The sequence below is a fragment of the Hyperolius riggenbachi genome, chromosome 3, assembly GCF_040937935.1.
Source record: "Hyperolius riggenbachi isolate aHypRig1 chromosome 3, aHypRig1.pri, whole genome shotgun sequence".
NCBI lineage: Eukaryota > Metazoa > Chordata > Amphibia > Anura > Hyperoliidae > Hyperolius > Hyperolius riggenbachi.
In genome coordinates this window covers 328,545,653-328,560,042 of record NC_090648.1, presented here as the reverse complement: position 1 = coordinate 328,560,042, position 14,390 = coordinate 328,545,653, and the positions used below count along the sequence as shown (strand labels likewise).

At 40.9% G+C, this 14,390-nt stretch overlaps 1 protein-coding gene across 1 annotated transcript in view; it reads left to right on the top strand.

Moving 5' to 3' along the window:
* Positions 1 to 14,390, top strand: part of ALX1 (ALX homeobox 1) — a 65,866-nt gene that overhangs the window by 43,893 nt on the left and 7,583 nt on the right. Inside the window, exon 3 of the mRNA XM_068272784.1 lies at positions 1,750 to 1,878. Coding sequence (XP_068128885.1) covers positions 1,750 to 1,878 — 129 coding nt within the window. The remainder of the gene's footprint in view (positions 1 to 1,749; positions 1,879 to 14,390) is intronic.

Below are 14,390 nucleotides of genomic sequence, written 5' to 3'. Positions count from 1 at the left end.
AAGCCCAGCCAGCTCAGAGGACTATTTATCCAGCTTGTAAAAGATAAGAGAGAAGAGAGAAGCTGCTCTAATCCTAAATAACACACAGGCAGTGTGCATGGAGGGGCTGGAAGGGGGAGTTCATAGCAGAACCACAACACTGATGAACTTGGCAGCCTTCCAGACACAGGCCGACAAGTCTGACAGGGGAAAGATACATTGATTTATTACAGCGACAGTGATAGTATAAAGTGCTGCAGTAAGCCAGAACACATTAGAATAGCTTTTTGAACTTGTAGGATGATAAAAAACAGGATGCAATTTTTGTTACGGAGTCTCTTTAATGTGTTATTGGAGTCAAACAACCATGCTTTAAGTACTCACCAAAAGATGGATGGGGGAATTTGTGGCAACGACAAACCGTTGTTCCTTGATCTATCTATCAATCACAATAGTGTACTACAGAAATGAATGACGGAACATGAGCAAACATTTTAACAATCACAGTATTTGTGTGAGAGTCAATGGTCATCTGAACGATTGTTCAGAGATTCGTCATAAGGGTTGTTCAATATGAACGATTGTCACGGGTAGTCACATTGTTTAATGCATTTGAACAAGCCCTTAGGGCTGGTGCACACCAAAACCCGCTAGCAGATCCGCAAAACGCTAGCAGATTTTTAAACACTTTTTTTTATTTTTATGAGGCGTTTTGCTAGCGTTTTGCGGATTGCTGCTGCGGTTTTCAGTATAGTAGATTTCATATATTGTTACAGTAAAGCTGTTACTGAACAGCTTCTGTAACAAAAACGCCTGCAAAACCGCTCTGAAGTGCCGTTTTTCAGAGCGGTTTGCGTTTTTCCTATACTTAACATTGAGGCAGAAACGCACCCGCAATCCAAAAAATGCCTCACCCAGGCATTTTTCGTTTCTGCAAAACGCCCCCCGCTCTGGTGTGCACCACCCCATTGAGATACATTGACCAAGCAGATCCGCAGCCGCAAGCGGATCTGAAAACGCCCCAAAAGCCGCTCGGTGTGCACCAGCCCTTAGTGTATGTTAGCATGGATAAACTCACCCACAGATAACCCCCCCCCACACACACACACACACATACTTTTGGCCTAGGCTAATTGCATTGATCCTCCGATAGGCCTTCCCCCTCCCCCCAATGTCTTACCATAGTCCTCCATTCAGAGCGGGAGTTGAAAGTGTGTCCCTGGTGCAAGATGCACTCCTCTCATCGCACCAGGTCCAGTCCTCACATCTCCTCTGTAGCTCTGAAAGTCATTGTGAGAGCTCACTGTCATGTGACTGCAGTGAAGTCTTGCAGTTCTTGTGGTGAGTTATGAAGCTGCAGGGGAGACATGAGGACTGGAGCAGGAGCGAGGAGAAGAAGCTATGGCTATGGGCATGCTTCTATTGCACATAAAGGCCTATCACTCCCACATCAGCCTATCACTCACAGATAATTCTCCCCTACTCCCCCCCCCCCCACACACACACACACACTTTAGCCCAAAATTTGAATATCAAAAAGTCATAGTATTTTTTTTTTTTTTTATGAAAGTGAAATTGACTTAAAGCTCCAGAAGGACCATCACGATGATTGGTAAATATGTTTTGCAGAAACACATGCTGGCAGTTGTGTAATAGTGCAAACACAGTGGCAGCGGTAGACTAAAAGGATTATGAAATAAAATGATGCATTAGTGGTTAATACATTTAGAATGTGAGCTTTGAGTGAAGCATTTTGTTGATTTTTACCAGGTCTGGTTCCAAAACCGCAGAGCTAAGTGGAGAAAAAGAGAACGCTATGGTCAGATACAACAAGCCAAAAGCCACTTTGCTGCCACCTATGATATCTCTGTCTTGCCCAGGAGTGACAGCTACCCTCAGGTAAGCACTCCTATACATATCTAATTCTCAGAATCATACAAAAAAGTTTTTTTTTTCGACTTTCCTTTTTTTTATTGAAAGAAATATAAAGCACGGTACAAAATAGCAGGACAAATAAAACATTATCTAATAGAAAATTGTAGAAAAGGGTTAGGTTAAAGTCCAACAAAGTTTTCCAGTTATAAAGAAAGACATATCAAACAAATAAAAATCTGCCATGTCTAGCCTATGAGCAGTCACACGAAAAAGACTTTATAGTCAATTGTAGGGCTGCCTAAATAGGCCATACACATCAAAGTTGGCTTTTAACATTGCATTTGAGTGGTCAGAAGATTGCTTTTGGTTTAGTTTTTTCTTTTCTCTTTTTTGGTGTGTTTATAACAGCGAAGTAAAATGAAATGAACATATGCTGGCTTGAAACATGTCAAAGTAAATTCTTTATTTTTTTAGTATTGCAAAACGTCCTAGATATTTGGAAATGAAAACAATCAAGCCGCAAAGTGCCACGTCTAACTACCTGTTATCTGATGATTGTACATGACAGTCACTATTAAAGGGGCACTATGGTGAAAAATTTTAAAATGTAATATATGTGCAAACCTAAACAAATAAGAAATATGTTTTTTTTCAGAGTAAAATGAGCCATAAATTACTTTTCTCCTATGTTGCTGTCACTTACAGTAGGTAGTAGAAATCTGACAGAAGCGACAGGTTTTGGACTAGTTCATCTCTTCATAGGGGATACCCAGCAAGGCTTTTATTCTTTATAAAGATATTCCCTAAAAAGGATTTAAACAATGATGCTGGCCAGCTTCCCTGCTCCTTACACAGTTTTTTGGCAGTTGGACAGAGCAAGTGCTTTTGAAAATGAATAAATCCCTGAGAATCCCCTATAAAGAGATGGACTAGTCCAAAACCTGTCGCTTCTGTAAGATTTCTACTACCTACTGTAAGTGACAGCAACATAGGAGAAAAGTAATTTATGGCTCATTTTACTCTCGAAAAGATGTACTTCTTATTTGTATATGTTTGCACATATTTAACATTTTACAGTTTTTCACTGTAGTGCCCCTTTAAATATAATTCCGCTTTTGGGAGTGGAGTCAAAAATTTGTTGTAGGTGCAGGAGGCCTTGGGTTAATTTTAGCTGCTTGTTTTTTGTTTAGTAATATTAAAAACAAATATTTTTATGCTATTGTACTTGATTAGTTGATTGGTTTCAGTAAGAAAAGCAATCAAAATGATTCAATCATTCCTAATAAAAAAGCATTCCATTTCCTTGTTCGATCTGGCTGTAAAACAATGATTCAGTCTTGATTGCACAATCTTATGAAAATCAATGTAGTAGAAGGTTAAACTAAGTGAATGAACTTTAAATGGTTACTTTTATATTCCCTCACATTACATAGAAGTGGAATGATTGTACAATCAGTATTGTATCATCAGTGATAACCTTAGCTGTCAAAGTGAAGCTTCACTGCTGTTTAGAAAAAGCAATCACTCCAGTTCAGCTTTATACATAGGATTATTGGCAATTGGGGATGAGCAAGCCCAGTTTCATGAGAATGTAACCCGTGTGTGAGCGGATGCTGGGGCAGAGAGGGTCAACTTACCTGTCTCTAGTCACTGCACTCCACGCTGCTCTCCATCAGCCTGACACTTCTTTCTTCACAGCAGGAACTTCCACAGCGAAAGTGGAAGTGTCGGGCAGATGGAGAGCAGTGTGCAGCTCCCTGTTCGCACACATGTGGATACAGTTTTCCCCCCACAAAACAGTGCTCGCTCATCATTGTTAGCAAGTCTTATTTTAGCTTGCTTACGTGTGAAATTTAAGCATGTAAAATGTGCAGGCAAAACATAGTTATTCAACACGAATCATAAGGTTTCTGTCACAGTGAGTGCCTTCAAGCTGCAATTTAATTAAGCTAAATGGCAGCATTTGTAACCTCGCATGTGTCAGCATTTGACACACGTCATATTTATCAGTGAGAAAGAAACCACTGCATGCTGTGTCTGAGTGCACCTATGCTCAGATATGCTTTCATTAGGCTAAAGCCTGTGCACTGACTATGCCAAATGCTGACAAGCACCTGGCCAGTACATAGGAACATAGAATGCTGCTGGTGTAAAAAAAGACCTAATAGATTATTAGCTAGTCTGTGCAGCTATAACTCTTGCAGTGAAAGAAGGAAGTTTCTGGTCAGTCTGTACTCCATAAAGAGAGAACAAAGTTCAGGTTTGCAAAGAAGAATTATTTCAGTTCTGAAAATTAATAATTGATCTCAAATGAAAATTGATTATTTATTCAATTACAAAACATTTAGTGAAGCACTAATGAAAGTTTGTAGCAATTTACAAAGTAGAGTTTGAATTTCAATTTAAATCATAGCACAAATATATGCATATCATTTCCCTAATCCCTTCTTTGGAACTTGGAAGTTTGGTTTGCATTTGAAAGTTTAGATCTTTGTAATTATAGCAATATTAGGACTGCTTGTACCTACCCAAATAAACTATGTATATATTACTATATTCTCCCTCTGTTGACTCTGCCCTTGATGTTTTACCTCAATCTCCATCCCCTACAGTTTGTGACATTGGTGTGTCCCTCCTGTCAGCAACTGATATAGCACAGTTTTGTTCAGGGTATTTCTGTCTAGGGATAGTGGCACAAATATACCCAATGTAGGCCAGTTTATATGCCAGTCATCAGTTCTCCGACATAAGGTTAAGTTAGCTAATAGGCCAATAAATAGGATCCAGCGCTATGGATTCTATGGGAGAAAAGCGCTTTATAAATGTTTTGTTGTTGACATCAATGTCACAATTAACAAAGAAAGGGAAGAGAATTAAGGAGACACATCAAGTTTCCAGCCTAGAAGAAGGTGATATGGCACTACATGCTACTGGTCCAGCATGTCCTAAGTGCAGCAAGGGCTATAGCACTGTAAGAAGTAAACAAACGTCCACTGGAAGCTCTGTGGAGCATACACCAGAGGCAGAGCTTATAATACTTGAAAATTACAGATTGAAAGACATTTGATTACTCAGGTGTTGATTCACTATCACTATAGCTACTCTTATGGTACGCTTATCATGCCTTATCAAAGTTAATGTGCCTTATCAGAGTTAAGCCTTATCAGAGTTAACGTGCCTTATCAGAGTTAGTGTGCCTTATCAGAGTAGCATAGTGAGCGTGTAATGCATAGTGACATGTCAGCTGCGGTGACTAGCAGTACAGCCGCAGCTGCTTCTGGTTTTCTGCCTGCCAGTCTCCCTGTGCCTCGGGCGTCTAGCACGCTGAGGACGCGTGTCTCTGCTGGGCTCAGGGGTACATTAGCGCGTGCGTGCGCTCACCGTCAGGATCTTTATGCTAGGAGGAGGCGCGTCAGCTGACCGGCTGGTCGGCTGACGTCAGAGGGCACGCTTGCCGCTCCTGATTGGCCGAGGCTGGTGGGCGTGCCTTGGGGGTCTCCTCCGCTTCTTAAGCCTTTCGGCTTCACTTGCTAGTTGTCTTCTGTCGTGAATACTTCGTGTTAGCGCTCAGACCTTAGATAGTTCCGGTGTGCTTTGATCTGGGAGGAAACCAGGGATTTCATACAAGACTAGGAATTATTATTACTACTGTTATTATTGCTTGATTATCTGTGTATGACTCTGGCTAGTTCTGACCAATCTTACTCCCAGTGATTCTGTATCTTTGCCTATCTGATCCTGTTGCCAAACCTAGCCTGATTACCGTTCTGTCTCTGTCTCCTGATTTTGTACCTCTGCCCATCTGACCTTGTTGCCAACCTTGCCTGATACTCGTTCTGTCTCTGTCTGTCGATTCTGTACCTGACCTGTCTGTCTGTTGCCGATCTGATCTGTCTGACCATTCTACTCTCACCAGGGACCCCCTGTCTCTGGTGAGAGGTTCAGTATGGGTAGTGCCCACCAGCTCCTCTGGTGAGGTAGTGCAAATACTGCCAGTACTACTGTTACACCAATCACTACACTTAGTGCATTAAAGTGTGATTAGGTTATGTCACTTCTTAGTGGCATATTAGCATTGCTTAGCTGACACATCTGTATCTATATATCTGTATTATTGGTGATTTTGCAGATTATCATATAATCAGGTATATATCTGTATTATAGGTGATACTGCAGATCACCTGATAATCAGAAACTTTGTTCTTGCTAACACCAATCGTTACAGAGCGCTACAAACTTTTGCCTGCTAATTGGCAATGACGACAAGAGCTCCACTCGTCCTGCCCTGAGCCCTGGCGGGTTAAATCACTTTAACCTCCCTGGCGGTAAGCCCGACCTACGGTCGGGCTAGCCGACGCAGGGGCTGACATGGCCCCGGGAGGATTTTTTTTTAATAAAAAATGTTTTATATTGTTAAGTTAGCAATTTCACTAGCTAACCAAAGTCTCCCACCGATTGCCCCCGATCGCTGCCGTAATACGTACCTCCCCAGGGATCCCGCAATGGCGCAGCCTCCCAATCAGCTCCAGGCTTTGCTATGGGGAGGATCGCGACTGCGCATGACGTCGATGACGTCATGTCTGATCGTCCCCATTGCAACGAGTGAAGCTCATAGGTGAAGCTGCGGCTCTCGCGGGATCGCGGACAGGTAAATATTACTGGCGGTGATCGGGGGATCAGAGAGGTGCCAGGGACCTGGGGCACATAGTTAGCTAGCCTAGTGCTAGCTAATAAATAAAAAACATTTTTTATTAAAAAAAATCCCTCCCGCGGACACAGCCACTGCAACGGCGTACCGCCAGGGAGGTTAAAGGACATTATCCCCGCACTTTGATTGGCCCAATAGGCTGCCTGTCAAGTTTCCTGTCAAGTGACAGGCAGCCTATTAGGCAAATCAAAGTGTGGGGATAATGTCCTTTAAAGTGTTTGGAGTGGAGCTCTCGTCATTGCCAATTAGCAGGCATAAGTTCGTAGCGCTCGCTATGCTACTCTGATAAGGCACGTCAATTCTGATAAGGCAGGTTAACTCTGATAAGGCAGGTTAACTCTGATAAGGCATGCTAAGCATGCAGTAAGGGGAGCTATAGTGATAGTGAATCAACCCCTAGGTGTTTTTGATACTGCAAACAATGCTGAAATCTAAAGCCTACAATTTTTTCTAAATCTAAAGGTAGCCATATACTGGTCGATTTGCCATCAGATTCGACCAACAGATAGATCCCTCTCTGATCGAATCTGATCAGAGAGGGATCGTATGGCTGCCTTTACTGCAAACAGATTGTGAACCGATTTCAGCCTGAAACTGTTCACAATCTGTGGTGGTGGTGGTGGTGCTGCCGCCGCTCCCCCCCCTGCCCGCATACATTACCTGCTCCGCCGGCGCGACTCCCCCGGTCTCTGCTGTCTTCTTCTCCGCTCTGGTCTGGTCTCCGGGTCCAGCAGGCTTCACTTCTTCCTGTCTGTGGGAAGTTTAAACAGTAGAGCACCCTCTACTGTTTAAACTTCCTGCCGGGACAGGAAGTTCAGTGAAGCCAGCCGGAGACCAGACCAGAGCGGAGAAGAAGACAGCGGAGACCTGGGGAGTCGCGCCGGCAAAGCAGGTAATGTATTGCAGCTGTATTGCGTCGGTCGTCAGGCACTCGAACGCCGCTAGCGACGCGTTCCCTACCCGCGGGCGATCGACGGTAATTTCCCACATGGAGCGATCAAAGGGACCGATCTATTTCGTATGAAATAGATCGAAATTTAGCGTTAATGTTAACGATTTGACAGCAGATTCGATCCCAGTGATCAAATCTGCTGTCGATCGGCGGGGAATTGGCCTAGTGTATGGCCAGCATAAAAGCCACTGTTCTTGACTGAGAATCTAGCATGTGTACAGGTGTCCCCTGTAGTTTGCCAAGGTCCTTTAATGATTTTGCATTCCAGGTTTGTTAGTGTAAATCAATGGCCAAATCCATTGAACCTCTCCTTGGCCCTCCAAAAGGAAGCTGCCCTGTTGTACACCATGCATCATTCCCGCATGTGCTTGTATTGACAGCAATCATGGTGTAAAACCTGCTGGATATTGTCATAATCATTAGTGGAAAACAGCCCTAGGGACACTTACATTGTATAAGGGAATTTGCCATAAAAAACCTGCCTATTTGAGAGGCATCTGCAGTAAGCTGCCATCATCTCACTCATGTAATTGTTGTGGGACAATAAAGCTGAACTGATTCTGTCTAATATATTATTTTTAGTTCCAAGCAGTACTGGCTTTTTTAGTGAAAAATCAGATGTATTTTACGGCATTGGTTGATCTCTTCTTTTTCAGTTTCGGTGTTCCTTTAATTGTATTTTTCTTGGACTGTATTTGTGTTTCTGTTTATTTTTCTCAAACAATTTTCCTCTGTGAGAAAGATCTAAATGTCTGACTAGCATTTGGAGGGAAAATAACATCACTGTAACCAAATCTCCAGGCATAGTCGCCGAACTTCTTTGAGCTCTGAAGTGTTTTACTGTAGTTTTTTTGGCTTTGTTGACTGCTGAAAAATAAACAGTTCGATATTAGATAGTATCATACCTTCGGGGACTTTCTTGATAAAACGTGGCCAACAGTTGCAGAGAATTGCTAGAAATAAATTTTTCCAGCCAGTACATGTGTTTTTATTACTTCTTTGTCCTTTATTATTCCTTTTTCAGTGATTTTTGCTTCATATCCTCTTTACTGGTGCAAAATAATTTTTATTATATGAAACTGGAATATTAGTTGTTTCTTTGTGAGTTCTATACTGTGTGTGTATGTGTATATGTATATATATATATATATATATATATATATATATATATATATATATATATATATATTCTTTTTTTTCCTCATAATTTTTGGGTTTTAAATAACATCTTGGTTGATATTCTCAGGAAGTTTAATTGTGAAGAAAATTGGTAAAAAAATTATTATTATTTTTTAAGTTTAATCTATATACGATATCAATTACAACTTTTTTTTCTGAGTTCATTTTGGTAGAGTTCAAACTGCTATTTTTGGTTTTCACTGCTTTTTATGTGCTTCCCTTGAAGTCCCCCTACAACACACACACACACACACACACACACACACACACACACACACACACACACACACACACACACACACTCACACTCACACTCACACTCACACTCACACTCACACTCACACTCACACACATCACTATTATGTGCAACTGAAAACTGGGCTTCAGCAGTGATCAGGTGCCGTATGAAATTTACTTTTCTCTCCTTAGCTTTCTCAAAATTGATATAAATAAAATGCCTTTAAACCCCCAGCAAGCAAGAGAATACACAAAATAATTTTGATAGTACCTTTTCTACTACTTTTGGTACTTTTTTAAATTGCAAAATTGCAAAATGCTAAAAAAAAGTTCTTTTTAAGAAAAGATGAAAAATTATCAACTTGGAGAAAACCTAGGAGAAAAATTGAATTGCATAGGGGTGCAGATCTCTTTATCTGTACATCCCAGGTAGCCCTCTTGGGGACAGATATCTGTGTTCATGTTCATAAGTACAGTTATGGCCCTGGGCTGGGAGTCTAGCTTGTGTACATCGGCCCCCAATTACTCTTGATTTGCCAGCAGGATATCCACCATGACAGAGGGTATTGTTCTTTCCCTCCGTCGTCCCTCCGTTGTATGTGTATGCTACCAGCTTTAAAGACAAAGGAACTATTTTTATAAAATAAACCAGCTTGATTTGTAAGCAGTGACTTTTCTTCTTTAAAACAAAAAACATTATTCTAAATTATTAAAATATAAAACACCACTAAGATTGTGATTGGACCATTTAACAAAAAAAAAAAAATAGAATTGAATTGTTTATTACATACAATGATTGACTTTGATACAGTTATTTATCAATCTACATCTTGTGCTATCCTACCATATCCATGCAGTCATAAGCCCCAACAGACTGAGAATAGGCTAAGCAGGTTGTCTGGGTAAGTTCTAAAACTGCATGGAAATGATTACTGGTAGATTGCACAATCAAGAGTGTGTATTTAGTGGCCAATTGAAGTTTATGGTACATGAACAGGTTAGGAATAATGGCACATAATGATATTATTTATAACGTGTAATTTGATTTAACCTCTACAAACTTTGAAACACAATTTAAGAAATTCTGAGAAAACAAGTGGTTTGGGAGCAGAACAGCAAATATTTTTAGAATCTGTGCATGTACTGTATATGGCTGACCATACATGTATCAATTTTTATTTCCAGCATGGCCGCTTGGAAAAATTGGATGGGGATCTATCTTCACCTAAATGCCTAACCAATCAAGTTTTAATTTAATGTGGCCAGGGGGATACAGTGATTAAACCTGTTGGAAAATCTCAGTCTAACCAGTGGGAGGGAGGAGTGGGGAGGAATGATAGTATTGTGACTGTATCAAGTAGCACAGTACTGGAAATCAGACAAGTTTCAGCTACATTTTTTCTAAAATCTAATAAAGATTGAGTGGACAAAGTGGCCGAATTGATCACCTCTACTGGGCATTATTGACTTTTTGTTGAGGAGTGATCATTTGCTTGCTATTATGGACCTGTATATGGCTAGCTTTACCTTAAAGTACACCTGAACTTAGAGGGATATGGAGGCTACCACATTAATTTCCTTTTTTAACAATACTAGTTGCCTGGCCTCCTGTTGAATGCTTTGGCATTCTGAGACCCACATCTAAGCCAACATGTCACTAATATAGTCAGACTTTAGTTAGAAACATCTGATCGGCATGCTTGTTAAGGGTCTATGGCTTAAGATATTATATGCAGATGATCAGAAAGACAGTCAGGCAATTTACATCACTTAAAAGGAAATAAATATGTCAGTCTCCATATCCCTCTCACTCCAAGTACGCTTTAAAGTGAACCTTTTTTTAATAGCATCACATCTATCATTGCAGTTATTTTTTTAAAACAACCATTTCTATTGTTATCCTGATCCGCTTCACTCCAAAGTGAGGACTTATTCACAGTTACTAAGACATTCACATTAGCGAAGAAGAAAAAAAGGACCCCGGTTGCAGGGACCGGGGGAGCTCAATATGCAACCATAGCTCTGGACATGCAGTAGTTTAATTCAGGTGTACAGCCTTATCAGTCTAAAGCCATATAGAAAAAAAGTATCTGCAGAAAGCCTTATTGCTGCACATTGTCAAAGGAATTGTCAACGTATCTGGTGAGAATCATTTCAATCAGAGTGTCATCTCATATAGTTCATCACACAGGGAATGCCAGTATCTTCTTTTCTCCACATTCACCTAAGATTGATTTCTAGATCTGTGTAGGCACCCAGTTGATTGGTTGTTTGCATTAAACCTTTTTAATTACTCATCTTGAAATATGTTGCTTTTAAATACCTGGTAGGTGGCCTAGACACTGACCACTTCCTTCATGACAGATTGTATGTGCTTAGACTTATGGTGCCCATACATGGTACAATTTTTTTCATCCTATCTTACCATTTCTATGTAATATAAGGGAACTGCCTACATTAACCCAGTATATTCGCTTAATTTACCCTTATACTACATAGAAATGGTAAGATTGGATGGAAAAAATGGTACCATGTATGGGCACCATTAGACAGATGCACTGTCCTTCCCCCTTCAGTGTGAGGTAAATAGAACTATCTAAAACAGGTCTATCTAAAACATGTCTATGAAGGATAATTACAAAATGCTCCTAAAGATGTTAGTGCAGTCTTGTATTTCACGTTTACATTGGTTTGCAAGTGAATTCCAAGCAAAATTTACATGTTTAAACAGTACAGTAAGGTCAAAGTGTAACTATGTGATGCATATGATGCTAAGAAAATTAAGGTGTAAGCAATATATGATAAAGATTAGATTATGAGCCCTTCTGAGGGACAGGTGGGGGGAAAGGTCGCACGTCCCTAAACATAAGTTGCAATTGAATGGTTAATCGCACAGGCATACACCACCTCTGTTAGACTGAAAAACGCATGCCCTGCATCGAAGACAAGTGCTAACATTTATTAAACTCGGAGGAACTTTAGCTTCCAATATGGTTTGCATGCAAAGTATATTATACTAGACACTTACGCCACGGTGAGGCAAACCTCCGAGCAGGTGACCTAACCTAAATTTAAAACCTTGGGAGCAGCTAAGCAAAAAAATGTGTAACTTACATTTGGTTGAACAGCGAGGAGAACGCCAGCGCATACCACTAAGGCTGCATCTGAAATGACCACCAGTCTAACAGAGGCAGTGTATGCCTGTGCGATTAACCATTCAATTGCAACATATGTTTAGGGACGCGCAGCCTTTCCCCCCACCTTTTCTTAACTTTGTAACTATGTAACTGTCAGGTTAGCTGCTCCCAGCCCCTCCTCCTGAGTTTCCTGTTTGCATAATAAGTAGTAGCAGATTTGCACATGATTTGCATCTGAATTGAATGCAAAGTGTGCAGAAAATCTATTTAGGTGCTACACACTGAGCTGGTGGTCATTTCAGATGCAGCGTTAGTGGTATGCGCTGGCGTTCTCCTCGCTGTTCAACCTTCTGAGGGACAGTTAGTGACACAACAATATATACAACGCTGCAGAAGATGTCGTTGCTCTATTAATACTCCTCCTCCTCGTCCTCCTCCTCCTCCTGTAGAACAGATCAATGTGACTAAAATTCAATTTGCTAAGGATCTGTCTGTTTTGAGTACTACAAATGGTTATTCAAACATCTAATAGAAAGTTCCTGTTTGACCCTTTACCTTTTACTAGCTTTGGAGTGTCAGCCCTTCTTTCCATATAGTTAAAGTATACCTGACTTGAGATAGCCTGTGGTTTGTGGCAAACATTCACCGTTTGCAATTACTGCTAACTTGGTGCTAAATTTGCTTTCTCTCCATACTTTAACAAAGAGCCATATTTTGACCCTTCATTCTTAAGTCAGGTTGGAGAGGACAGCCAATAAAATATTTTTGCCACATGGCCACAACACTCCTATAAAAGAAATGAACCTGGCAGCCATTTTACAGCCTGTCCGGAGTCAGTGTAGGGAAATCTGTGCTGCTGATTTAGGGAGAGATAGATAGCTTGCTGACAATGTTTTGTGTTATCCAGTGCTATGTAGCTGCTTCCATAGGGTGTCTGCTCCTAGCAGTTCACCTGTGACTGCACTGTTCTTACATAAAGTGTCTCAAATCACTGTTGAGTTTGTAGTGCAATGTTAGAGCCACACTGCACAAGCAACATATTTTGTGACAGCAATGTTGTGCCACCTCACCTGATATTGTCACACAAAGCATTTTACACCACTGTTGAGTTTGTAACAGGGGCGTAACTAGACGATAGCAGCCCCTGTGATTGCAGTGGGGCCCAGAACTGTAAGAGGGCCCCAATTAATATCTTTCCCTTCCTCTGATACAGATAACTATACTTCAGATCAGGTGTGAAGAGGATGATGGCCACACTTGTGTTATGACCCTTGTGAGATAGGCCCCAAGTCCATGAAGAGTACCAAAGGGAGGGAAGGGAAGTGATGTGAACATAAAGGGGCCCCATCAAAGATTCGCTGGTGGGCCCCATGAATTGAAGTTCCACCACTGTTGGTAATGCAGTGTTAGGTTCACGTTGCACAAGTGGCATATTTTTTGAACACCGCGCACTTTAAAAATGAAGCAGATAAATGCCAAATATTTAAGGCCTCTGCTACAGTGGTTGCAAATAACAATTTTTAGGCAGGAAAACATGGCGGCCATTAAAAAAAACTTAATTTGAAAAATGTAGAAACTACATAGGCTTTCTTTTGGTAATTTTTTTCCAATAATTTTTAAATTTTAGTCATTCTACATGGAAAAAAATGGCGTAAACGCAGAATACACATTTTTTTTTCATTTCACCCTTCCTATTTTTCACATGACAAGCGCCACAGTTACAGTATAAAACATCTTAAAACATATTTTCTTGGCTTGTCCCAATTTTAATGATACCATATATGCCATATTGTGATACTAGTTGTGCATGTAGTGGATCATCTCCAACCTGTGCATCTGTATTGATTGGATGCGATCACTAGTGCACACAGTTTAACCTATTTTGGTTCCTGGACGTAGAAACTACGTCCAGAAACCATGCGCGCTGCCGCGCGCCCCCGCGGCCGATCGCGTGCGTGCACACGCACTCCCGGCCGCGGATTGTTAGCCAGGGAATCAATGTATCGGGCTATGGTGCCCGATCACTGATTCCTCTCCCCCGCTGAAAAAGCGACAGCTTCTCTCGGAAGCTGCGCCTTTTCTGGCCGTTCCCTCCCCGATGCGCCACTCTAAGCGTGTGTTACGCTTAGAGTGACGTCATGTAAACAAACTCATGGCCGCCATCTTGTGGCCAAAAAGTAATACTATAACTGAAAATAAAAATAAATTAAAATGAACACACATTTACATTATAAATCTATTGTTTACCCCCCACCCTCCCACAACTACCCAAATAAAATGTTTACTATAAAAAAAAAAAACATTACAATTAAAAAACAAAAAA